Source organism: Chamaea fasciata, unplaced genomic scaffold (genome assembly GCF_029207755.1).
Source record: "Chamaea fasciata isolate MVZ Bird 193981 ecotype frontalis unplaced genomic scaffold, bChaFas1.0.hap1 SCAF_9, whole genome shotgun sequence".
NCBI lineage: Eukaryota > Metazoa > Chordata > Aves > Passeriformes > Sylviidae > Chamaea > Chamaea fasciata.
Genome location: NW_027094094.1, coordinates 5477954 through 5505746, shown reverse-complemented (window position 1 = coordinate 5505746; position 27793 = coordinate 5477954). Strand labels below are relative to the sequence as shown.

Sequence of the window (27793 nt, the reverse complement as noted above, 5' to 3'; positions counted from 1 at the left end):
TGTATTTAAATGTGATGGGTAGATTTTGGCTGTTCTGATTTTTCTTTGGGCACCCACCAGAGCCTCTCAGGGAGGATCCTGACCTTGATGGTGATGGTCCATTTGATCACCCCAGGAGTGGGATATCTGGGCCTTCCAGGAAACTCACTGAGATGCAGAACGGTGCAGCAGGATGTATAGATTCTCTTGATTACTGAGATTTCTCATACATGGGAAAATAGGCCTGGAATTAGTATGTTTGTCCAGCCTCTGAAGCCATCTGAGCCTTGAGGGTTTCTGGTGATAAATAGGCTGGATTCCACAAATTATTCTGTAGAATCCTGACATTTGATTTTTCTGTACTTTTAAAATACATGTTTGCGAATGTAAGAAAGCCCATACCAAATCCAATGTATTTTTTTCATTTTCTGGAGAAAATCTTGAATGAAAAGTTAGCACTTCCTTCTTAGCAGCCATCTGAACTGTCACAACTGTGCTGCAAATGTTTTTCTAGGTCAATTTAGCCTATGCCTACGAAACAAAGGACGCACTGTGTTTAGTTCTGACCATAATGAACGGAGGTGACCTGAAGTTTCACATCTACAACATGGGAAACCCAGGCTTCGAGGAGGAAAGAGCTTTGTTTTATGCAGCAGAGATTCTTTGTGGCTTGGAAGACCTACACAGAGAAAATACTGTGTACAGGTGAGCTCTCTCTAGAGTCTTAGGATGTCTTTTCTGGGTAGGAAAGAATTGTTTGCTTCCTCCCTTCTCATTGTGGTGCTGTACAGCTGAGTGTTTTGGCTGAAATTTCGCAGTCTTGTATAAATACAGCATGATACAGTAATCGTGGAAGGAAGCAGTTGCTTCCCTAAATATATCCTGTCTAAATTACACAAAACTAGCGCAAAGCTCCCCTAACCCTACCTCAGTGTGCACTGGGTGACATAAGAAAATTATGGAAGTTTCTTTAAAGGGATTTTATTAAGGAGTTGAGTTCCTAGTTGGGATGAAATGGAGATCATTCCAACCAAGCTTCTATTTTAATTAGTTAGGTTGTATTGCACGAGGGGCTGCAGCACATCAGATGTGGCAAAACTTCTGTTGCAGAGGGCGTGCAATCCCACAGGGGTGTCTTGAGACAGAGGGCATGGATCTCCACTTCTGTGAGTGTGATTAGCTAGATGGGATCATGGTGATCCTGGCGTGCCAGCCATGGAAAGGGGCCCATTCCCAGCCACACAACAGAGGCATCCTGCTGGCAGCATCCCACCCTCCATGGGTGCAGCCAGCGGGCACAGCACTGCCCGGCGCCGCCGCTGCCGCTTCCAGGAGGGCAGATCCCAAGTTCTCAGCTTCCAGTTTGGCTTGCAGCTCTACACAAGCACTTTTCCAGGGCAGGCTGGATAAGCAAGCAGATTGCAGACAGAGTTCTTGTGACTCCATGAGGATTTATTTTTTTTAATCAACAGCCACTGTAGTTGTAAACAACAGTTAATGTTTGTCTTCATCGTCCCCGCTTGTGAAATCATCGTTGCTGGCATTCACAGCAGAAGAGGGCCTGTAAATTGATGAAAGAACTTCCAAAGGCAATGATTAATAGACAATAAGATGCTATTTTTAAAGGCCAAGCCACGCTTTAAATCATCTGATATGCCTGTGTGTAATACATATGATGCATGTGCTTGTATGCATAGAAATTGCAAATTGTTGTTCCTCAGAGATCTCTAACAAACTGACCCTGGGTTGCCTTGCATCTTGCTAGCTGGCACACAGAGGGCAGACAGATATCATGCTGATTTAGTTGGTGCTCACCCAAGAAGGAAGTTCTTTCTTTCCCCGAGGAACAAAATGGTACTAAGTGTTTAATGTCAATTGAAAAATCAAATTGTAAGTGAAAGTGTCTGGCTTCCTTTTCCCTTAGAAAACCTCCTACCACATTTTCAAACATTTTAGGAGGTAGCATAGTGTTTCATGATCATATTTGCTTGAAGAAAATGACTGGTGCATTCATAACATGGCTGATAAAATGCCACACTAATGCCATTTTCTAATAGAACAAATCAGATCTGGCCACCTAAAATAGTGCGTGGCTCCGAGAGAAATGGCACCTTACTTCCTTAAGCAGGAGCTTTCATGCTACTCCTAAAAGAGCTGCTACTTTACACCTCAGATGGCACATTCATTTTGGTGATGAATGATACTACATCCTTGTAGGTGACATTTTCTAGCAGTGTTTCAGGAGCATCTGCAGAGACCCCTCATTTGTAAGAGCACAGCGTGTTGTGGGACCCGTGAGAGGTGCTATATAGGTCAATAAAATCTAGCAGCTAAATGCTACTGCCTTCTCAAGACGAATAATTCATCACAAAACACTTATTCTTCAGACTTAATTTCATTTTCTATAAACAAAATGCTCCTGAGTAAATCACAGCAGTGGAAGATGCATCCCCATCTCCTGGGCTGCTGCTGACGCACGCTGCAGACGTGACCTGGGAGAACAACCAGGCTCAGAGTCAGATTTATCTCATTCAGAATTCCCTTGTCAAACATGGCACTTGTGTTACATTTCTCAACTGCATCATGTTAGTAAAGGTCAACGGGTTGGTTGTTCATGGAAAGCAAATGTAAAAAGCTGCTGGTCCTCCTCAAATTATTTTTTGTGTAAATATATATATATATGATTTATTTATATTATTTACATTGTTTATATTATGTATTTATATGTTTGGTTTTATTTTTTATGTTTATTTATGTATATATATAGCTTTTTTTGTTTTATAAAAATATGTTTATGGATGTAATTTTTAAAATTTATTTAAAATTTTTAATTTATTTAAAAATTTTAATTTTTTAAATTTTAGCCGTGCCTGGAAGTTCCAATCAGCATCAAGTTCACATTGTCCCAGGCATTGCACAAATACATGGTAAAGCCTTGTCCACACTGATTAATTGAGTTGTTTAGGCTGTCCTGCACAAACAATTGCCTTTTGAGCATGGGCACAGTGCCAGCAGTTTATGTTTCAGTATGTTTGGGCAAGGCTACTTTACAAATGGGAAGCTGAGCCTTTGGGAAGCAGCTTTACATGTCAGTGTGTCCACCAGGGAGTTTTATCCCTCCTGGACATTTCAGTCATGGGCCCTTGGAAGTGCTGGCCATGCAGAAGAAGCCAGCCTTGATCCTGAGGAACCAGAAGTCTGAAAACAGGACAGCTGATGTCTGGGAGGGGAGGAAATCTTCCTCTAATTGCCCTGAATCACAGAGGACCATAAGGACTGAACTGGTGTTCTCAGAGTCCTTGTGGAATCACTCATTTTCTCATTCGGAGACAGCATTACCCAAATTGCCCGTAAGATTCTTATCATTGCCCCCCAGTTACAGTTTTGAGTGGGATTAATAACTGCTGAGCAGAAGATGAAGTAACTGATGAAGGCTGAGTTCTTCAAGGAAATGATTCTTTCAGGATTTAGAACACATTTTCACAAATAAATAGATGGTGCCCCTGACCGTGCTGCTGCAGCATTGGAAACCTTCTGCTGATAGGCAGGGAAAGCCCACAGTGGTATGTTAAACTAAATCACAGCTTCTCCTCAGTATTCAGCTGCCCTTCATATATTTCAGCATTGTTTATTTGAAAAGTAGGCTTGGTACCACTTGGCACTGGATGAGGTTTATCTTGGAGGTCAGGAAGGTCTGAAGCAAGCAAGAAGAGGAGATTACTCACAGAGCTCTGTGTTCTTGCTTGCAGTCATAAATGAAAACAAGTTTCAAAATTCCAATCTTGGTATTGTCAAAACTGCAAAATACCCCTCCCATACAGAGGAAAACTCATGATACTGGAGTGGTACAGCTTGAGGGGTGGGGTGGGCTCCTGTTCAGGCTCTGTGCTCTGCCCTGTTCCCTGGTGCAAGGGTTTCTCTTGTACCCGCCCGCTCTTTGCTCTCTGCACAGAAATGCCTCTTGCTGGGAAGTTAACAGAACCAAGCTGGTTCGCAGATGCAAGGAGGCCTTACAAAAAGAAGAGACCAGGCAGTGCTTGGATTTGCACCAGGCTAAGCACTGTCTTTAGATAAAAGCCAGGGCATGTTGTGGTGAATTGAAGCAATGCTGTTTTCCGTGCCTCACCCAGCTGCTGGTGGCTCATTCAGGCTCCTGAGCCAGCACAGCCCAGTCCTGGGGCTGTTCTGGGACACTCCCTGCCCAGCATGTCCACCTCTCCCCTCTGACACCTCTGGTCCCATCTCCCAGGCTGGCCTCATTCCCATTCTGCACGAGCAGGAAGGGAAGGAGTCTGCCTGGCTCCCACCTCAACAGCAGCCCAAGAACGGCAGCAGAGTTGTGCTGGGCTTGGAAAGGTTTGGAAAACAGCCTTGGTCAAGGAGGGGACAGCGTGGCTGGGATGGGAAGCATCTCAAAGCAGCAGCTGGTGGAGCAGATTTTGGGCAGAAAAACCTTTCAGAAGAATGATCTGCCAAGGTTCTGCTAAATATATGAAAACTGAGATTATTTGCTTCAGAAGTTTATACCTTGCCCAGATTTGGGGATTTTTTTTTTCTTTTTTTCAGGAAGAGTAAAAGGCACATCTTTGACATCAGACTGACCACCTTGCCAATTTTCATGGCATTGCTCCTAACCACACAGGCACTAGAGTTTCACAAACGTTTGTAAGAATAATCTTAATCTGGGCACAGCATTCCCCCCTCTGCCCCGCGTTTTCCAAACTCAACAAAATTGTTGCACATGTGTGCAAGTGCATGGACACACATTCATATATTTGGTCTGAGTCAGATGCCAGACAGAAAATTTGAGCCCAGGAAATTGCTATTTCCATCTTCACATGTAAATAAACTATTACAAAACCTTTTTTTTTTTTTTAATGTAAGATTTTATAACAGAAAATGTTACAGAGATTTAACAGCACAGAAGACTGTAGGGTTTCATTTCCAGGGTTTACAGGACTTGATAGATGAGTCCATTATAGGGTAGATTAGGAACTAAAAGCTTGGCTTAGTGAAAAATCGTAACTCCAGTTTAGAAAAAGACATATGGTTTCAGTCTATCTGTGAAGTGAGTTGTAAAAGGTTGTATTGGTTTCAGGAGTTCCTTGCTGTCTGAGTTGACACTCACCTGGTTTATTACGAGTAATAAATGCACTCACTCAGTTGTATGGTTATGTTATCAAAACCAGCTTCATATCCATAACTGCTATCTTTCATTTCCAGAGATCTGAAGCCAGAAAACATCCTGCTGGATGATTATGGTAAGTCTCGGAGGTTTACAGAGATGCTTTCACAGTAAAGTAGATTAAGTTAGTTTTAGGATATATATTGTACAAAGACAAATAATGCTCTGAAGTGATTAAGAGGCTCAGCATTCACTAATATTCCTGTCCTGGGGTGGGTGAGCTGCTGGAGCTCGGTGCACAGATGGAAGGAAGCAGCCGTGCCCTCAGCAGGGGCTGCTCTCAAGAGCTCGGCACTGCTGGGGCTCTCTGCCTTTCGTTGTTGTTTTTCCATCCTTGTTGCAAGGCTGATGCAACACAAAGGGAGTTCTGATTTCTAACTTGTGCTTCCCTCTCGATTTTTGAAAGTATTTTCCTCCTCTGCTGAGCCAAGTCTGGCTTTATGCAAACCCAGGTACCCGTTCATTGCTGAAGGCAGCAATAATCAAATCTCGTGCTGACTTGCAGACCAGATGTAGCCTCTTCTGCCATCACAGAGTTACAGAATTGTGTCAGCCCATCCATCCTCTGTGATCAGTTCAAGATACTTCCCCACAGCAGGCTTCTCTCTGCCTATTTTCATTGGTTTTAAAATACCTAATACAATCCATTGCAGTCCACAGCCTTACTGTTAACATTTATTTGACTGTGTTGTAGTGCCCTTAATAATTCCTCTCCTCCATATCAATGAAACTGCTCCAGTTCAGTGATTCAGAACACTCTTTTCTAAAAATGTCTGAGCAGTAAATTGCAGGAGTTTTTTAGCAATGACCACAGTTGTGGGTTTTAGACTAATTTGGGTCATGTTCTCATATCTGCTTTGTGTTGTTTTGTTTCTTTTTTCCTTCCAGGCCATATTCGAATATCTGATTTGGGTCTAGCTGTTAAAATCCCCGAGGGGGAATCAATCCGTGGAAGAGTAGGAACAGTAGGGTATATGGGTAAGTCTTCCACAGCTCATCTTTTTAAAAATTTGCTGAGATTACTTGAGTTTTAGAGATATTTCTGCCAAGTAAGCTTAAGAAAAGGAATAAAAAAGATTCACATTCAGCTGAGTACAGTTCCATGCAGCAACTCCCACAGAAATCCTCATAGTGAGAATCAGAAGAGGGTGAAATGATGGACCTCTACAGCTCTCAGTGAGGCTGGTCTATAAATCAACAAAGAAAATTGAGAGGGGGGGCAGCAACTGGGATTCTAGTGATTTTAGTGTAGATTTATCTTAGGAGGGTTATGTGTCAAAATAAAAGTTTCTTTCTAGTTGCTGCTTTGTATAGGAGTTGCAATGTGTTTGTGTGGTTATGATAAAATGGGTAAGTCCACACCTATGGTCATCTTGGGTTTTTCTCTATGTGCAGGGGAGGCTGCACAAAAGACAAGTAGAGATTTGTGCATTGGTTAAAAAAACAAACAAACAAAACGACTGCACTCCCTTATTTAACTAGATCTGCTTTCTAAACTCAATGTCATTATTTTCATGCATTCTCTGGGTGGGCATATTTCTTGGAGTAAAAATTGCTTATGCTTATTTGACTGAATAGAAACTAGCTGATGTGAGCCACTGTTACACCATATGGAGACTTTAATGAAAGCAAGCAAATCAGTTGTCATGTCTAAATTTTGTTATCCCAGTGTAAGTTTGCGTGCACACTAAGGCTCTGTGCTTGTGAGCACGTGTGTTTGTACCCATGCATGGAGGTGAGGGTGCCTGCAAGACAGTGACTCTCTGCCCAAAAGCATTGTCTGTGGTTGCAACACAAAATTAATGGATTGGGGGTTTCTTCAAAGGGCAAAAAGAAAAGCTATGAATTGACCAAAGAGGCAGAATTTGCTTTTGAAGAAATGTCACGGCTGTTTACCGGATGTGTTTTTGCATTTCATTTCTTCCCTAAATGGAGAAATCTGGAGGAACTCTTAAAATTACGTCTCTGCTTAATATTTAGATCCAACTAATTTACTGATTTTTTTTTTTAATTGGACTGAGTTGATAGAGAAGTCAGAAGACAGCATGCACAAGGCATGTAGCATGTAGAGAGAACACCATGGCATGTAGCATGCTGCATTTCCTGTAATGCCCTCAACTGAAATCAGGAGACATTTCTGTATTTTACCCACCATTCTCTGTGCATGTGTATTCAGTCACCAAAATGAAACTTGTAGGCATTTAAGTGCTCTGCCTGTTTAAATACCAAGCATTTCCACAAGGCATCTCACTCTCCTCCACAGCTCCAGAGGTGTTGAACAACCAGAGGTACACACTCAGCCCTGACTACTGGGGGTTAGGCTGTCTCATTTATGAAATGATTGCTGGGCAATCGCCGTTCCGTGGAAGGAAGGAGAAGGTGAAGAGGGAAGAAGTGGACAGAAGAGTGCTGGAGACAGAGGAGGTGTACTCCCATAAGTTCTCTGAGGAGGCCAAGTCCATCTGTAAAATGGTAAGGGGCTGGAGGGCCCAGTGGGGCAGCTTCATTAACGAGCTGTGTCTGACACAGTCTGAGCAGTAACACAGTGCCACAGAGGGGCTGCAGAAACAAGGGCTAACCAAGCTCATCTGTGCATGGCATGACTGCATTCTCTATTCATTCAAACTGTGTTTATTTGGGCTTGTTTCTCCATGAGATTCATCGCGGTCATCCTGAGCCCTCTCCAAAGTTTTATGGCCAAGGGAGCAGTATCTGTTCTCATGATTTGGATGTTAGTTTGCAGTCAAGAATGCCTTTCTGTCTTTTATAACCTTGTAGAAAAAAATATAAAGGGCTTGATGATGCAAGAACCTGATTGTCTCCTGCAAGGAACTGCAACCCCCATGTTTCCATTGTCTTTGGTGAGAGCTGGGGGTAAGCAGGACAAAGATTATGCAATGAAATAATTGTGACACTCAAATGTTGTCCCAGCCCATCTCACTAACTTTGTTAGCAGCTTTTCCCCCGGGGTGCCAGGGTATCCAGCTTTTCTTAATACTGTTGAGCTGTTCTTCAAAATGTTTTCTCACTCCTTCAGCTGGGAGTCATTTTCGTAGCACAATAGCCATGTCTGACAATGGAAATCCTCAATCCCCCTGAGAGATCTCAAAGCTGCGTCTGAATTCATCAATGTCTTGTTGACATCCATCTTTAGAAGCCTGAATTGTAATTTGGAAAAGGATGTGGCCTTTTTCTGGGTGTTGTTTGCTAACGGGTGAAGTCTCCTTTGGAGACAATGACCTATCTGTGTTTGCTGGTAGAGGGAGAACCAAGGGGAGGAAAGGTCAACAAATAGGTAGGGAGGGTTTCACCAATGTCTTGTGCAACAGGCAAGCAAAGAGCAGATCCACAACACTCTGGTTGGCTGCCTTCATGAAGAGACACTGAAGTCTCCTTGCAAAATAATAATGGTAGCACTGCCAAGTATCATGCCTGGAAGTCATTAACTCACAGTGCACCAAGTCATTCCTGAATCCTCCGGGTGGCAATTAACTGACATCACTCTTGATAGATGCTCTGGGCCCTTCGCTGCCCTTAATTGGTGATGCAGAGCCCCCAGTGAGGCTGACAGGGGAGGATGTGGGGCAGCCATGGGCTCTCACAGACCATCCCAAGTCCCCAGCAGGCTGCCTTCTCTCCTCAGGTAGCATCTCAGCTCTCATCAGGTGAGGAGCAGTGTCTGCCGCAGTGGCAGAGAGTCTGTGCGTGTCCTGCTGTTCATCTGAAATGGAGATGTGAGGCAAAAATTTTACCTTGCTACTTGAGGCACAGAATCAGAATAGTTTGGGTTGAAAGGGACCTTTAAAGATCACGTAGTCCAACCCCCCTTTTCTGGCTGACATACCTCTAGAAGCCCTTCTTGTTACTCTTCATGTCCCTTGCATAACAGAATGAACATAATACTTCGAAAATAACCATGAGAACTTAAAGCTGAGAAGAATTAAATGTAGCATTGATGGGATAGTGCTGTAGATGACCTACCACACTCTCAGGACAGCAGACAGTCATCACACTGTAGTGGTCATTTTCATCTTCCAGCCATGGAGACTCTGGTTTCAGGGAGTCGGGACCTCAGGAGATCATCTAGTTCTTTCTTTTGCCTCAGGGAAGCTTGGACTATATATAAATCATTCCTGAAAACTTGATCACTACTGCTTCCCTGTCTAATCATGTGGCATGTTTATTGAGGTGGTTTGTGCAAACTATTAATGGATCCAAAGATAACCTTTCCCTTTCTGAGAATTAATATCTTGAGGCAGGAAGAGTCTGAGTCCTGATACTGAGTGTGATAGCGTTTGTAGTTTCCCATCCAAAAGCAATTTATCTTATCAAATGATGCTTTTTAAAAAAACCCATTATTCAAACATATTTTCTCAAATTCTTTTTGCTTTTTATACTGAAAGCCAGAACTTTGTTGCTTTGCATCAGCATCTTAACAAGGAAACAAAAGAGTAATAAAGTACCCATCATATCTACAAAATGAAACAAAAAGTTGCAATACATAAATGAAACTTGGGCCTTCAGCACAAAAGGCTTTCCCTTAGTGGACTCTTCAGGGCAGGAGTGAGGAAATGTTTCCCACCATGTTGCCCAGACTTCTCTTCAGAGCTTACTTCATGAGCTAATAGCATCACCACCAGGAAATGCATTGTCTTAATTCATTTACTCATAGGAAAACCCTCTAGTGTCACCCCACGTCAACCCTCCCCTCCTGGATGTTTGTGCCCTTTTGCATTTTTGCAGGCACATATCACAGCTCCCATTAATCATCATCCATCCCATATTTCCATGTTTCATTTTGTAAGTAATTTCCCATAAATCAGACCTCATTTTGGACTGAAGCAGAGATGAATAACAAATAATTAGGAACAGGGGCAGCTGGCTTTCTGGGAAGCTCCCCAACCCATAGTTCCCATATAACATAGCTGCTCCTGGTGTGTTTTTTCTGTGAAAAAAATCCAGTCTTTCTAGGAAATGCTCCGTTCGTTGTTGTTTTGCCTCGTACTTCACTGATGTACATGCGTGTTTTCCCTGACAAGTGCAGTCATGCATCCAGAGATGTGACTTGAAGTGCCTTCAAGTCAGCAGTGTTGGATGGGCCCACATTGCTGTGCTCCTCTGTCACTCTCTCAGTGCCCTGCCTGTCTGCATTTCCCACAGACTTGTCTTCCCTGGTGTCTTTTTTTCCCTGCAGCTCCCCTTTAACCCTACACAAGGGATCTCTGATGGGAGGGTGTAAAGAAGACACAGTCAAACTCTTGGTTTGGTGTCCTGTGACAGGACAGGAAGCAAGGAAACAAACTGAGGCTCAGGAGCAGTTCAGTTCCCTCTGAATGTTAGGAAACATTTTTCCATGGGGACGGTAGCCAAACAATGAAAAGGTTGCCCAGAGAGGCTGTGTAGTCTCCATGCTTGGAGCTGTCCAAAGCCCAGCTGGACAAGTCTGGAACAACCTGCTCCAGGAAATTCTGGTTTGAGCAGAGGGGTTGGACTAGACCATGTCCACATGTGGCTTCCAGCCTCAGCTGTTCCATGTTTCTGATCTCCATTCCCTTTTCAAAGTGCCCCCCCGCAACCAAGTAAAAGACAATGGGTTCTGTTTTCCTTAAAAGCAATTTTTTCCTGTTCTTCACTTACCATCAGGAGTTCTGTCATCATACAGCTACTCCTGCCTGCTGCCATCCCTCCTTGCTGCTTCCATCCCATGGAAATCAACATTATGACAGCTTAAAGTTCATTAGTTTATCAGTGCCCTAGGATAACTGCTCTTTCATCTCTCTTCTCTCATTTAGTAATTGATCATAGTATTGCTTTTCTATCCCCTAAAAATTGCTTAAAATAATATGTTTACTTCAGTGTCAGGGCTGAACTTCAGCTAGGTGATTCCTTAAACTGTTTGATCAGCCGGGTCAATGGAAATGCTTTTAGCATTCCCCTTGTCTCCTTTCGTGAGTGGCAATTTTTTGTTTTCCTTACTCCTATAATTTTAGGACAAACATCTTAGAACTTGGAATTATTTATTACATGGTATGATCTGGATATGAACTGACTGATCACATGCAGATAAAACAGTGCTTTGGGGACTTTTGGCTTTTTTTAGCAATCCTCACAACAGTTGTTTCTTTTTGTGAAGGAAGCAAAACAAAGTCATGGAAAAAAGCCTCAGACATTGCAGAGTTTGAATCCCCAGTGGGGATCAAAAGAGTGACATGAAAGTATCAGAGAGCCCTTTATATCAAGATGTTGATGGTACTTCACTGCTGCTACTCAAGACTCTCTTTGAAAGTCCTGTTCTAGTCATGCTCTGCCCATGAACTCTGTAGACTAAATCCTAAATGTCCACTGTCAGGTGGAGCCTTTTTTTACCAGAACACACAGCCCTGCTGTTTGGCATTAACTTCATGCATGGTTGGGTGGCCCAAGCCATCTCCAGATTTGAAACTGTGAACTATCTGCAGGCTCTACTGTAGAATTACATTTAAATTGTGTTCGATGGGGTCCCTTGCACTGCTGTTCCAGGAGGGATTGTCATCAGCCTGATGGAGTGGCTTTTGTTCTGCTCTCTATTCATATTAAATAAACCCTCTGAAACTGAATTAAACAAAAGTGCGGAGATGAGTTACAACATACCGTTCTTATCTCCATTTTCTTTTCCATGTCAGATTCCCAAATGGGATGCATATCTCAGGCTCTTGCACAGGTTTACTATTGCAGAATGCTTCTGGGGCTGCAGGAAATGGTAAAAGACTCATTATTCCTTGGTGAAAGGAAGAATTCTCCCTTCTGGAAAATATTCCAGAACATGTTATGTCTTGATATCCACAACAGAACCAGGAAGAATTTCTGGTTTCACCTGTTGCCACCTCTAGAGCTGGCTGCATCTACAGCTTTTCAAATTCCATCTATTTCTTACATTTTTCTCCATTGTGACTCTCCTGGGACTCTCAAGAGACTGGAAGCTGCTCCCCTGCAGCAGGGTTTTGCAGGAGAATCCTCTCCTTTCTGTGTTCTTTCAGTCCCAACCTATTCCCAGCGGCCTGTTCCCTTTTGTGTCTTTCAGCCAGCAGCGGCCAGCCACCCACAACCAACTGCATTCATGCTCCAGAAACTTCCTTCTTGCATCTGAAGTTACTGAATACTCCCTTGTTTGTCATGGAGGAACCCAGGAATCCCCAGGCAGCCTTTTTCTGTCCTCAGCTACCCTTTTCTCTGACCGCACACTCCAAACATCTTACAGCCTGACAAGGGCAAATTCACAGATCAGCTTGGTCTCCCCCCTTAGTCCAGAATCCAGACTGCAGAGATGGGAAATAACCCCCTTTTCATCCCTTCAGAGCTGACTTGAGAGCAGAGACTGCAGAGGTCTCCTGTATCATCTCCAGGCAAGTCCAAATCTACCCCTTCCTACCACCACTTGCTCCTCAGCTGTTCCTGAAAGGTCCAAGGTATCATTTCCAGAAGTATATCAGAGCCATGGGTACTAAAAATGGTCTTTCTGCTTTCAGATTCTTCTTTCCATCCATCAGGAAAGTCCTATTGACATGAGAATAAAAGATTAAAAGAACTTTTGATTTCTTTGCCCAATCAGAATAGAGCAAGCCCGATTCTGACTGGAAATTCCAAAGCGACCATCTTCAAACAGACTAGAGCATAAAACTGTTGGGATTTAAAAAAAAAACACAAACACAACTTCTTACAACAAAAATCCTAGTCTCGGGACCATGAGAATTCAAAGTCTAATGCAATTATTTGAAAGCAAAGCATCCCTCTTTCCTTCTAGCAGGGAAAGCAGAGTCCAGAGAAGTGCTCTGAGACAGATCTTTTGCAGTGAGCCAGATGGATGTGGTACAGTATCATGTGAATCTCTGCTCAGAGAATGGCAAGGCATATAGATGTTTCCTCAAGTCTTTTTACATTTATGGATCAGCCACTTGTGATCTGTCAGCCCAGATGTCACCACCTAGACAGCATCAGAGGCAGAGGAAATTGGGGAAGAAAGAGATGTTGCTATCTGGAAGCTGAAAGTTGCTACTGTGGCCAGCAGCAGCGGCTTTAAACCCATTCCTCCAACCATTCAGTCTCCTGCTATTGCTGCTGCTGAGGCAGAAAGACCTGAGCAGAAAACTCATGTTTACTTCACAACCATTTCTGGCTTGACTGCTGCCACTGCAGCTTGGTCAGGCCGGGCTGGAGGGTGGCCTCTGTACCCATGGGGCACACAAATTGCCAAAGCCATTTGCCATCTCAGGAGGGAAATGAGGCCCCCAATAATGCAGAAGCAGAGCTGAGGTGGCTGTTGGACGTCAGATAAGAAAACCACCAATTCCCAGATGGTAGAAATGCCCCAGTGGCAGCAGAGCATTCAGAGAAGCCTAAAAAGCTGTGACACTGTAAATCCCTGATAAGGACAGGAAACCCCCGCTCTAGCCAGGCTCCAGAGGAGAGACCACAATGTGACCTTAACAACGCACAATTTCCAAGTTCCCCCTCGGTGAGATGAGGTAGCTGAGCGGGGCTGCTGCCTCAGCCACTGAGACAGAAGGTGCTGGGGCACAGAAACCCTGAGCCGGGCACACAAACCCTGAGCCGGGCACACAAACCCTGAGCTGGGCACACACACCCTGAGCCGGGCACACACACCCTGAGCTGGGCACACACACCCTGAGCCGGGCACACAAACCCTGAGCTGGGCACACAAACCCTGAGCCGGGCACACAATCCCTGAGCCGGGCACAGAACCCCTGAGCCGGGCACACAAACCCTGAGCCGGGCACACAAACCCTGAGCCGGGCACAGAAACCCTGAGCCGGGCACACAAACCCTGAGCTGGGCACACAAACCCTGAGCCGGGCACACAAACCCTGAGCCGGGCACAGAAACCCTGAGCCGGGCACACAAACCCTGAGCCGGGCACACACACCCTGAGCCGGGCACACAAACCCTGAGCCGGGCACACAAACCCTGAGCCGGGCACACACACCCTGAGCCGGGCACACACACCCTGAGCCGGGCACACACACCCTGAGCTGGGCACACCAACCCTGAGCTGGGCACACACACCCTGAGCCGGGCACACAAACCCTGAGCCGGGCACACAAACCCTGAGCGGGGCACACACACCCTGAGCCGGGCACACACACCCTGAGCCGGGCACACACACCCTGAGCCGGGCACACACACCCTGAGCTGGGCACACACACCCTGAGCTGGGCACACAAACCCTGAGCTGGGCACACAAACCCTGAGCTGGGCACACACACCCTGAGCTGGGCACACAATCCCTGAGCCGGGCACACACACCCTGAGCCGGGCACACACACCCTGAGCCGGGCACACACACCCTGAGCTGGGCACACAAACCCTGAGCTGGGCACACAAACCCTGAGCTGGGCACACAAACCCTGAGCTGGGCACACACACCCTGAGCCGGGCACACAAACCCTGAGCCGGGCACACACACCCTGAGCCGGGCACACACACCCTGAGCTGGGCACACAAACCCTGAGCCGGGCACACACACCCTGAGCTGGGCACACACACCCTGAGCCGGGCACACACACCCTGAGCCGGGCACACACACCCTGAGCTGGGCACACAAGCAGCATCTCCAGGCAGCCTTGCCCCAGCGGGGAGCCTGCCTGGCTCCCGGTCCTGCTCCTGCCGGGCTGCACCCAGGAACACGGGGCTGCTCCCCAGCCTTCCCAAAGGTGTTTGCATCCCACCATCCGCAGCTGGGACGGTCCCGGGGACTCTCCCGGTGCCTGCCCGGGCTCAGAGACTCAACTCAGCCTCTGCCCGGCCTGGTGCCGGGGGCTGTGCTGATGCTTTCGGTGCCATTGCCGTGCACAGCCCACCGGGGCGGGGGCGAGCGCTGCTTCTCGGCCCGACTGCGGGACAGCAAAGCCGGGGACAGCGGCGGAGGAGAGGCGGGAGCCTTCCCATCCCCTGTGCCCTGGGAAAAGCCCCGGGGCCCCGCTCCCGGTCCCTCCCCCGGGTAGCGATCGCCGCCCGACCCCGCCGCGCTGCCCTCTCCTCTGCTGCCCTTTCCTCTGCTGCCTCCCGGCGGCACCGCCCGGGCGGCTCAGGATCGCTGATGGAATCGCAGGAAGGTTTGTGTTCAAGGGATCTTAAACAGCGTCCCGTGTGACCCTCTGCCCTGGGCGGGGACGCTCCAAGCCCTGTTCAACCTGGAGTTGGGCACCTCCAGGGGTGGGGCAGCCACAGCTTCTGTGAGCTTCTCACAGCTTCTGACTGGAAATTCCAAAGCGACCGTCTTCAAATAGGCTGGAGCATAAAATTGTTGGGATTAAAAAAACAAACAAACACACACACCACCAAAAACCCCTCACAACAAAAACCCTAGTCTCGGGACCATGAGAACTCAAAGTCTTCTTCTCACAGCTTCACAGCAACCTGTGCCAGGACCTCATCACCCTCAGGGAAGAATTCCTTTCTGCTATCCCATCTGAACCTGCCCTTCTTCAGTTTAAAGCCATTCCTCTTTGTCTGTTTGTGACATACCCTTTTCCAAGGTCCCTCTCCAGCTCTCTTGCCCTGGAAGATGCTACAGAGTCTTTTCTGTAAATATCACAGTGTTTCTGTTCACAAACTTGCTTATCTGACAGACCAAGGATGCTGAGTTCACTTGGTGGGCATTGCTCCATTATAGGTACCCGGGAAACAAGCAGGACTTGCTGGAGCAGGTAGGGGTTGTGCAGTGCCCTTCTCTGAAAACAAACAAGGCAGAACTGAGGGTAATTACTGGGCACTGGCTCCATGGATGGAACTCCCCTTGAGCTCAGCAGAGATAAGCCCATGATTGATTGTAAAGGGTTGGTTCAATGTGTCATGTGATGCGCTGGAATGCCGTGCAATGGCTGAGGGAAATGCAGTTTGGTATTTTTGGTTTTTCCTGAGCACCTGTTCTTCCGAGGGCAAATTATTCTTACAAACGCAAACAACAAAACCAAAAGAACTGAGACAAAGCACATGGAACTTATGAATGTTCATCTTTATATGTTAGTAGGATATGTCAGATGTCCTCTTGAAGGTGTTCACTGAAAGCAGGCAAAAGAAATGGTCTCTATTTTTACTGTAAATACTTTGCAGCAGGTGATTTTCTGAGGATTTCACCAGCATGTAGAACAGTGCAATCCTAATCCATTTAACTTCAGCTTTTAAGTAACAGCAGTTGCAACTCCCCTTTGTACTTCCCTGTGCGCACCTTCAAAAACAAGTGGAGATAAAAATATCTTTGTGGAGCTCTTGCTTTTCTGACACCCTCACCATTCCTGTTGGCACGTTTCAGCTCCTCACCAAAGACGTGAAGCAGCGGCTGGGATGTCAAGGGGAAGGTGCAGCAGAAGTGAAGAGACACCCCTTTTTCAAGAGCATGAATTTCAAGCGGTTAGAAGCAGGAATGCTGGACCCTCCCTTTGTGCCTGATGTAAGTATGATAGCAAGAACCCCCAGTGGCCTCTTGTAAGAGGTTTGTTTCTAAAATAGCTTCTCTCTCTCAGGGCTGTCATCGCTCTCTGCACGGGTAGCTACCCCAGGAAGGTGTGAAAAGTGGCAGGGCTGGAGTGGGGAGGCTGGGAGGAAGAGGAGAGAGGGCTCTATGGGCATGTGGATGCAGGCTGGTAATCTGGGGACTGATCCATTCCTACTCCTTTTACCTCAGCCTTCCTGTGTGACATTGGAGGCACTGGGAGCATTTGTATTCCCTTATCCATGGTATTACTGTGAAAATAAGTGTGCTCAGAACCAGGTGGTGGTTGGGACAATCAGCAGTGAAAGCCCCATGTGTGCATGCAGGTAGGAACCAGAAATACTAAGTCCAGAGCTCTGTGGAACTGGATCATCGTGAGAACAGTAGTTTTCTATAGAGAATCTGAGCCAGGCTCGGCTGTCAAGTGTCACCTCGAGCAGAGAAGGTGACTTGGACCTAAGAGAACATTTGGAGATTTTTGGTGTTCATGGGGCACGGAACCCAACACTGGGTCCTTACTCAGATTTGCACTCCAGGCTCACATACTGAAAGTCTTTGTTGCATTGGCGATAACAAAACTTTTTCCACCCTTTCGTGGTGTCGGTTTCTAGCCCAGTGTACAAAGTTATCTGATTATTTCCCTCCTGCAGGGCTCTCTTTCTGGCTGAAGCTTCTATCCTTAAAGTCCCCATATGGTTCTAAGTAAACACTGCCATTTTAACATATTAAGGAAAGGAACATCTTGGCAGCTCCCATTCCCTTTGGTTGCTGCAAGCTCAACCAAACCAAAGTGGTTTGAATGCTACAAAAGTTTACTTTAGTTGCTCTGGTTTTGCTTTACATTTTACTATGCGGCCTAGTTACTCCTGCCAATTAGCCTGTGGTGTTATGACCTGCTTTAGTGGGAAGAAATAAGAGACAAGCTACTATTTCTTTCTGATGTAGAGAATAATAAAATTCTGGGCTCAAATTTGGGATCTGCCAGAGTGCATAAAAACTGTAGCACGTAAGGCCTAGAAGGCACCTCTTAGAGACATATTTGCAAAAGCAAAGGCACATAAATTTTTATGGCTATTTATTGGGAGCTCAAGAGCTGCCCCTAATTTAATTTATTTGGCACTTCATCCATAGATCTCCCAGTCTTTACTGAAGTCAGCTGAATCACCCAAAGCTATATAGCCAATGGCAGAGGTTGTTATCCAAACCACGTCTCTCCATCCTCTTCTATGTTACTCCATCCCCACAAAAATGTTGTGGATTGCAGCTGTCAGGAATGCAGAGGGATACAGCCTTCAGCAAATAGGGCTTCTGTCAGGAGTCAGGTCGATTAGTTTGGTCACAGTGCTCAGAGCTAGATAAATAAGGGACTGCACAGTTGGACCCCTGGGCTGTGCAGTCCTGGTACCACAGACAGACTCTACACGTGCTGGGTTTCAGCAGGTCAGGCTGGTCCCACAAGGCACCCCTCAATTATCCCTGCACACCAAAGGGTGGCTGTGCCATTGATGGGGGATCTCTGGGTTCACACCCACTGCCTGTGAGAGGTAGCCACTGGTGATTCTTTCTGCTCCCTGGGGCTGACTGCTGGAATACGAGCTGGAAGTTGCGTCACTGCAAAGAGTTTTGTCTCTGTCATCCCAGAAAATTAAGTAGTTCAAAAAGGCAAAGCCATTTGACTCTTTCTTTGAAGAAATGCAGCCAAGTTAAAAGAGTTAATAGAGGTAAATTCTGGGCAGCTGCCAGCAGCTGAGCTATTAATAAAAACAATGGATAAATGCCAAACCTTGTCTGTTTTCTTTAGCAATTAAGATACATTCCTTTAAATTTTTAAGCTGCAAACTCCACAGCTATCTGTGCAGGAGGGCACTTCCATCTGAGGCCTCTTTTCAGAGCTCTCTCCAGTGTGCCACTCGTAAACATTCTGGTTTTCTGTTGTTCCCTGTCTAAATGAAAAGAGTACTGAGGGGTTCCATTTTTCTTTTCTGGCTCTTTCTGTCCTTTTCCTCTCACCTCTTAACCAGATGGTACATGGATGAGTAAAACCCACTTTGACTGATACTTTGAGGACTTCAGAATAGGAAGCTTAACGTGCTTAAAGTGAAGTCAACCTTTGATGATAAACGTGCAGGCAGAGCAAGTCTGGAGAAGGAGGATGCAGACACACACTTGTTAGACATTCTCACTTGACTGAATCTGTGAATGAAAGCACATGGTCCAACTCAGAAATATTTTTCCTCTTGTCATTTCTCCTTTTTTTTTTCCTGCTGACATAGCCCAGAGCAGTGTACTGCAAGGACGTGTTAGACATTGAGCAATTCTCCACAGTGAAAGGAGTTAACCTGGACCAAACAGATGACGATTTCTATTCCAAGTTTTCCACAGGATCAGTGTCTATTCCATGGCAAAATGAGGTAAGGATGTATCATAGCAAAATTACTGCAATTAACCCCGTAACACACATGGTTTAAGAGGAGCTCTATGTTTCCAGTAATATATAGCTACTGGATGACTTGCCAGACTCTAATGCTTTCATGAGTTACAAATGGCCTCTTTCAAGATCTGTAATGTACCACAGATGTCAGGTTCAGGTGACTGTATCTGTTGGCTCTGTGTATTTGTGTAAATTGGCAAGGATTCTGCTGTACTTCCTCCTCCTGGATTTCTACAGAGGTGTTTCGACAGCTCTCAGCACCTTCTGTGGCACAATTGGAAATCCTTAAGAGAAGGATCCTCCACTGGTGACCCTATTTTCACCCACTGTCTGTTCAGTCCCAGCTGCAGCAGTTAATTCTGGAGCCTGAACTCCTCCAGCATTTCTATGTTTGTGTTTGTTTCTGTTTGATATCAACACACAGCCAGCAGTGGATTTCAGAATCCAGCTCTGCATCAAACAGCAGATCCACGTGGGCAGAGGGGTGCTAGTAACTGGGGTTTTTCTAAGAGTGCTTGCCATTGCCTGATATTCTCTACAATGCTAAAGGAAAGAACGGGAAGTCTTGTGGGGCAGCTTCTGACAAGTCTGATGTGCAAACACACAGAGCAGACTCAGCCTCTGTTTTTCATACACTATTTCCCATCTACAGACACCAGCAGGAATCCAACTGTTAACTCTCCTCACACACTGCTGACTTTGAACAACCTCGCACTACTGAAATTTATTTAGTGCAGATGAATAATTTCTTTTTTTTCCTCTCTCTCACCATATTCCACTAGATGATAGAAACAGAGTGCTTCAAGGAGCTGAATGTATTTGGACCAAATGGTACTATTTCACCAGACCTAAACAAAAGCTACCCCCCAGAGCCACCCAAGAAGGGATTGCTACAGAGAATATTTAAGCGACAGGTGAGATCTTTTATGACTAGTACCAGGAAGCTGCTGTAGATGCCTGGTTTCACAGTCCTGTTCTGGTGATATTTCTGCTAGGAGGGAGGCAGTGCATCTTAGAGAGAGCTGGCTCTCACATTTACCTCCACCTCCCAAGTTTTTCATCCACCTTGTGTGATTTTTTTTTGCCACCAGCAGTTCCAGTGTTGCTCGTGAGTTTTGTTTCCAGCAGCTGAACACTTCTTACCCAACCTATTTTTCAGTGGTAGGCTGAAATGCCTTTTGAAACTGTTCTGTGGATTTAAGAAGCTCCCTGTGAAAATCCTCGATTTATGTATTTAAAAAAAAAAAAAAAAAAAAAAAAAAAAGAAAAGAAAATGCACATTTTGAGGGAGGTAGTTGTGGCAGGAAACCAAGACAATAAAGAAGGGAGCAGCCTGGATAAAACGTGATGTGCGGCTTTCATGAGGCACAATGGCGCCACTTGCAAATGCCAATAACATTCTTAGACTGGTCTGTTTCTGTAGGGTGAAAGCCATGCCTCCTGAGCATTGGCAGGTACCCTCTGTATTAGTCAGGTGTAGCAGATACTGACATTTTGCAGTGAATTGTTTTGGCTCCTGGAGCTCGAGTGAGTCTTCTCTGCTGCATTCCTCAAGAACTGCCATGGTCCTGCTGACCTAGAGAGACTACAGGTAAGAAAGTGGAGAATATTTTGCATCCAAAGATCTTCAAACAAGAATCTCGCAGTCCAGTCAGTACCATAAAATGAACAGTGTTGGATTAAAAATAAGACCATGGCATATTGCGGAAATCTAATTGTATTTTCTTCCTCTTCCTGCAGCATCAGAACAATTCAAAGAGTTCTCCAAATTCAAAGGCCAGTTTAAATCATCACATAAATTCAAATCACGTAAGTTCAAACTCCACTGGAAGCAGCTAGTTCCAACTCAGTCCTATGAAACAGCCTGTTGCATCCTTCCACTATAATCTCTGGAGCTTCTGTGGATGAGAGAGCCTCCACCATTGAGTGAAAAAAAGAAAATCTGGATCTCCCAAAATGGAGATTTTCCTATCCATTCCTTCCAGTGGAGCCTCACATTTTAAGAAGAAATTTCCACTCAGGTCTGTTTTTGGAGGTGGCACTCAAGACTGTGTGAATCAAATTTGTCTCTTTAGAACATTGCAATAGAAATTCAATGAACATGACTACTTGCACGTATTTAAATAGCATCATACTAGAACTGAATTTTGTCTTTATTATTTTTAAAGAAAAGTTTTGTAAATTTCTCTATTGTCTCAGTTTACATTTTGTACATTTGTATTTAAATGAAAGTCAGACTTTGGAGGTGTATATTTTCCAAGCAGCAGCTGTAAAGCCATGTGTTTTAAGACATTTTTTTAAAAGAAACAAAATGTGACTCAAGACTTCCAGAGCCTCAAACGAGAAATCATTCTTTTTAGCAATTCTAGAAAATTCTTCATAAATCACTTTATCAGACGGGGGTTTATTGACACGCATTTTTATGGAACAGTTTATTCTTAATTATTTTACATCTGTATATTTGGTTTACAGCAACACTGCATACATTTCTCCTCTTCATTAGTTTGTAATGTCTCGCATTAAATGCTAAAAGACAAGGTTTTGATGCATTCAAGAATGCTACTTGCTATGCTGAAGGTTTGTGATGTCTTGGGACCAGCACAGCTGAGATTTGCACTTATGTTGTTATTCCATCAAAGGCTTTTTAGTTAGAAAGGGAGCCCTGTTTTAAGCTCTTTTCCTCCACTAGTGTTTGTGCTGTGTCTAACGACAGGTAGAACAAAGCTGAGGGAGAGGTGACCAGGAAAGCAAATGTCCATTTATTTTTCTAGGACTTCAAACCTGCACCCGCTGAAATGAGAGCAAAACTCAAAGTGTTCTCCATCCTGCAAAAGCCCAAGGTCTTTCCACAGCTGCCCACATCAAAGAGGCAGCAGGAGAGAAGTTCAGCAGTCTGGTTTGTGCCAACCATGAGATTTGTGAGAGCTTTGTAGAGCTGAGCTGTGGACGTTCAGAGTGGGATCTGAGATGCTTTTGGGCAGTAGCAGAACCTACAGGCTGTGCCTGCACTTAAAATAATTCCATGTGTCATGCAAACACCCCCTGACACATCCCCTCAGTCGGATCCTCAAGTGAATAAAATGCCAGTATGAAATAATAACTCCCACTTCCAGCTCCATCGTTCTTTGTCCAGGATCCTTTAACCATTGACAAAAGCTCTGTCCCCACTAGGATGAACAGGATCAGGCAGGATCGGTAGCAGTACCTCAGGCATCAGAATCGTGCTCTCCTCAAGTGTTTCACTATTATTGTTAAGGACACCAGGTCAAAAATATGGTTACTTCTCCTCCACAGGAACTGGAAAACCTTTGTGTCCCCAGCTGCAGGCAGGATCTCTACAGCCCAAAATGTTCTGTAGAGTGTGTTGGTTCCCCATACTCTTTACAATGATTTTCTTAAACCTTTGGGTCATCAGGAACATCTGAAAGCCACCCTGTTAAGCCAGTAGTGGAGCTACCCTGGGGTCCAAGGAAGCCATAGTGTTCCAGTGGGAGTCCCAACAGCCAAAATTCATTAGATTGCCATGTGTATGTTCTGTGTGGCCAGTGCTGAGGGGGAAAAGGTTCATAGTGGCAAATCCCTGAGTGCAAAACACACGGAAATGACATAGTAAAGCAGCTGGAAGTTGTGAGACAGAAAGACAGAGCAGGGACTTGCATAGAGTAGCTGACAGAGAAAAGTCAATACAGGGAGATGAGGCTTCAGCCATTCTCCCATGTCAGATGGTGGCATTGCAGATCTTATAGACAATGCAGGATTTTAGAGATGTTGCTAATTTGGCATGTGAAGACTAAAATTTTCTTTCTTCACCATCTCTCAGTATTGAGAAATACCAGCAAATCCCTTACTGAAAGCTGGTGAGCAAATTTCTAATGTTGACTGTAGCTGGTCTTACACCTTTTAGATGGTACCAGCCTTAATTAGTGGCGGATGACATTTTAGGGACAGCAGGGAATGACAGCGTTTGTGCCTTGTCCTGCTCTCCTTTCAGCCAGGACAGTCTTCACTCAGCAGCTCTAGGAGTCTGGCAGTGGGGACTTAGAGACAATGCAAAGTCCTGGAAGGATGAGAGGATTCGTTCTCCCTGGATACCTGGAGGATGCTGTGCTAGGGTTGGATATCCTGAATTCTCAAGGTGGCATGGAAGAAGGATGCTTATGTGCACCTGAAGGCATCAAGCCTGGGATGGAGCTCCTCTGAATCCCACCTCCTTGGAGCAGTGAGAGAGGAAGGGGAGAGACAAAAAGCACCACCAGTCAAGGGAGATTTCATGCCGCATTCCTTGAATATCTCTGTCCTGACAAACTATGAACAGTGTTACCATGCTGGGACAGCAGAACTTTTCAGCCCTGGAAGACTTAAAATGCATCAAAAGTGCTGGTGACCAGTCCTAGGGATCTTCTTGTCAACAAAACCTGCAGGATTTCTTTTTTATTGTTTCTCTCTTTTTTTGTTGGTATTTTTTTTTAAATTTTTTCAGCTTACCTTGCACTCAGAACTGGAGTAGGGGCACAGTCCTTGCACTTCCATTGTGTGACCAGGTGCAATTTGGGCCCAGAACTCAGGGCTGAAGCCCTGTCAAGGCAGTGCCCTGCACAGCCAGGCTTCCACAGGCATTTGGCCATTGGCTCCTTGGAATCAAATTTAAAAACCACTGGGAACTCTGGAAAAAAAACAAAAAAACAAAACAAAAAAAAAAATCAAAAAAACCCAAAAAACCAAACCCTTACAGTTTCATCATGCAACCTTGGAGAGCATTGCAATGAGATTTTTAGTATTTTGATTCCAGGTGAATTTTGAGATGGGTTTGCCCATAACAAAGCAGTAGAAAGGAGTAGTTCTGTCATAGCTTTCCAGACTGATTCATTTTCTTTATCTCCTCTTCAGTTACAATCCAAATCCTTTCCAAAAAAATGCATAAGCTCAGATCTGGTTGCTTGTTTTAAATAGACAGATGAGCAAACTTAGCTCTTTTTACGAATCAGAAATCTTGCAATCTGATCCTGAATTATGCAAGCATGCCTTTTATTTTTAAATCTTTGTTGAGTAGTCTGATGAACACTAATTAGTTGACAGACTTTCATGAGTCAGGTGTTTGCTATTCATTTTTTGCAATGTCTCAAGGTTCACTTGTGTCTTGTAGCATTTTTTCCCACTGTTGGATGAGAGGCTTTTTTTCAACAAAGGAATAATGAAGAAAAAAAAAAAAAAAAACTCTTAGATGTGCACTCTTGACCTGGATTATCTAAAAAGAGGTTTTTCACAAGAATGGCCATGACTCAGATGTTGTTCCTGAACAAAAACCTGCTGGTGAAGGTCGGAAAGGTGTGAAGATAATCAAACCAAACAGGTAGTGCAGATCAAACTGAGTGTTAGGGAGCTGCAGAATTCAATATCACAGCGTTCACCTGGCCCTGCTGATTGGGACTCCTGGTTCCTGCCAGTTCAGAGACATAACAGCTCTCCATAAACACAGCTTGATACCACCTCAATTTGCAGTCACCCCAGAAACTATGGCTGAGAGTGCCATCAGCAGTAGGAATCAAACTTGGCTGACCCTGATTCGAAGACACTGATTCCTAAGGTCATTCACCCAAACCTCAGGATCCAGCTTGAATTCTTTGCTCACATTTCAAATCCAGTTGATCTTTTTCAGTGGCCATGAAAAAACTGAAAAAACCAACAGGAATCCAACCTGCATTAATGGTAAAACCGCAGGCAGGATGAGGGAGACACAGAAGCTGTGAACTGTGGAGGACAGTGTGTGAAGTCCCACGGTGTATGAATCTTCAGCAGGGGTGCAGTGGCAGCTGGTACCACACTGCTGCACGTTCTTCCTTGGGGTCGTCGTGTTGGTCACAGTTTCTTCAGTGACCTGGGAATTGCTCACACAAGGCCCATGGTTCAAAGACAGCATTGTCCCTCTGAGGGTCAGAGGGGACAGTTGGGTGAGGCAAGGAGCGGTCCCCCCAACCTGCATGGACAGCATCACCCAGGTCTGTGTATCCCAGGCTCAGTCAGGAGCTCCCTGCACAGGCTTTTCTGGAAGAGCAATAAATGCACAACCCTACAGCACAGCTGCTGCTTCTCAGCAACGTCCATGGAATAGGTGGCTGCAGGACCTGGCCCCATTGTCAACAAGATGTGGGTGTTTTCACCTCTGCTCCACAATTAGTTGTGATCATTGTGTTGGTCAGTTAATATTTGTCATATTCACTTAAGTTCCTCAGTGCAGAGGAGGTCATTCGTCAGGCATTTCCCATGCAATCTTTGGAAAGAGTTTGGACTTTTCTTTGGGAAAACATCCGTTCTGTCTCTTGCCACATGGACCATCTTCCATCATGCAGGGAGGTTTGTTTGGCAGTGAATTTTGGAAGAGTCAGTCTGTTCAGTGGCTCCATTGAAATCAGGAGATTCCAGAGTTACCCATCTCAAGCCTTTCACAAATACAAACTTAAACTTAAAATACTATTAAAGATTTAGAGTAAGGAGAATAATTACAAACACCCTCATGCCAAAGTTAAGAGAAATTCTGCATCAGTTTAAAGCAACTCTTCTCTTTTGTGTGCTGGGCAGGACACTCTTCCTTTTGTGCTAAATAATATTGGAGTGCTGGCTGGTAATAATTGGCTTTCCTTAAACGCAAAGACCAAAAAGATAAAGCAATTGGTTCAGATAATTTTTAAATTATTTCCTTTAGGGAAAATAAAAAATTTCATCAAAGAAGGTGAAAGCCAACAATATGCTATAGTATTATGGGCTGACCTCCCCAGAATGTCTCTGGGATAATACAAATACAATCTGCTGCAGTTGGATCAGCTAAGCTGGTGTACTGACAAATGGGCTTTTATGAAAGAAACAATTTTAAACAGATTGCTGCCTATTCATTAGCATGAATATTACTGCTGGCACATATGTATTCTCCTTGCTTTATGTGTTGGAGCCAGGAGTGATGGTTTGTATTCCTATTCTGTGTTTTTCTTCACTGCCCTGGGCAAACCTCTGTGCAGTTTTGTTTTCCCATTCCCAAACATGGAGGGATGCTCTCTGTCTGCCAATGGAAAGCACTTTGGAGTCTGTGCATAAACCAGATCAGTATCAACTCTTTGTGTTATTATTTAAATGAAATAGGCTTAGTATAGCTGCTCTTTATTTACATGACTAGTGAGACGACTCCTAAATTAGGACTCTTTTTTATTATTGGTTTGTCTTAGTTCCTTAGAGATACTGAAACAGAACAAACTGCACTTCTGTCAGACATCTCCAGCAGACAAAGAGGTGACAGTGCAAATGTTTAAGTATTCATTTCTTGCTGAAGAGCTGGCCAGTAATTGTGATATTCACATGAAAACACTTCCTCTGTTTTTAGGATGGAGATAAATAGTTATGAGGAAGGGAACAAAATAACATTCATTGGTTCAACTTTTTTGGCCAAGCCTGCAAAGGATTCCCGAGGTACCCATTGAGTGAGGTGCTGTGTGAAGTCCCAGAGATGGATCTGGGGCAGACTGGGTCTGGAAACAAAAGGGGCAACATGCCTGGGGTCAGTGGGCTCCAGAGGGGAACTCCAGGTTTTCTAGAGTGGTCCTGTAGAGAAGATTCACTCCCAGAGAAGAAACATCTCAGGCAGTGGCTGGATGGCAAATGTGTTTTCCTTTCTCATCACCCCACATGCAGCTGTTAGATAAGTTAATTAGCAAGCTCAAACGAGTTGTTCCATGTGTATTGAGTGCGGTCTCCCTTAATTGCATTTCTTTTAAACACTGGACACTCTTCTAAAAGACTGAACATTTTAGCCTTTTGAAGCTGAAAGCTGTAAAAACTTTATTTTGTGTTTCTGAGCAATGTAGATAGACCTAAAGATTTCATGAACTATCATGTGGTTGCCCATATCTGACTAATAATTAAATTGTAAAATTGCAGTTTCATATTAGGGTTAGTCTTTTCACCTGCTTTAAAAATTAAAAATCATATTTGGTATATAAACACACACAGAATATCCTTCTGATTGAATTTCAAGAGCATATCCAGGAGTAAATGTCTTATGCACTTCTAATACTGTAGTCTATAAGAGGAGCAGACACTTCTAAAGCAATGTTAAAAGTTGTCTTTCATAACTGAGTCAACAGATCATTTTTGTAATAAACTAAAGCAAGTGTTCTCAATTAGAAGAGCTAGTGGCTGTTGATATTGTACAAAAAAAAAGTCATTCTAATATCCAAAGGGTTAGGGGCGGGGAGGGGCTGTTTGGTTTTGTTTCTCTTTCCAGGGAGATCTTTAACATTGTTTGATGAAGCTAGTTTCATTTTGAGATTGTTACTGAAGATAAAGGCTTCTGTGTTCTATGGCTGCTTGGATTCTTCGTACATAATGTCCTAGTAATGTCACAGTGCTGCTGTATTTAGATCAAACCACTGTTTTGATTGGGTTTTTTGGCTTTTTTTTTTTAATAAATTCCTTAATTTAAATACATGAAAACTATACGTTTTGCTTTAATGAGGCACCTAATCAAACAGAGATTCCTCAGGTCCTTTGGATCCTGAAGATGGTTGCAGTGAGAGTGGGGTGCAGCCCATCTCTCCTGGATGCCTTCGTGGCTTCCTGTGGTCTGTGTTTTCTGTCCCACCACCCCTTCACAGAGGTTGAGGGAACCACAAGCCAACCGGAGGTCGTACCTCACTTTGTGCAGCTTCTGGTTCTCCTCAGGTTG

The 27793-nt window shown here is 44.6% G+C and overlaps 1 protein-coding gene across 2 annotated transcripts in view; it reads left to right on the top strand.

Annotated features, from left to right (window-relative positions):
• GRK5 (G protein-coupled receptor kinase 5) overlaps positions 1-27555 on the top strand; it is a 157059-nt gene extending 129504 nt beyond the window's left edge. For both annotated transcript variants that reach the window (XM_066190834.1, XM_066190835.1), the window contains 8 exons: positions 494-684; positions 5203-5240; positions 6053-6142; positions 7428-7636; positions 16473-16610; positions 18926-19063; positions 19866-19997; positions 20824-27555. In XM_066190834.1, the coding sequence (XP_066046931.1) occupies positions 494-684; positions 5203-5240; positions 6053-6142; positions 7428-7636; positions 16473-16610; positions 18926-19063; positions 19866-19997; positions 20824-20922 (1035 nt within the window). In that variant the 3' untranslated portion in view covers positions 20923-27555. The remainder of the gene's footprint in view (positions 1-493; positions 685-5202; positions 5241-6052; positions 6143-7427; positions 7637-16472; positions 16611-18925; positions 19064-19865; positions 19998-20823) is intronic.
• Positions 27556-27793: the final 238 nt, after the last annotated feature.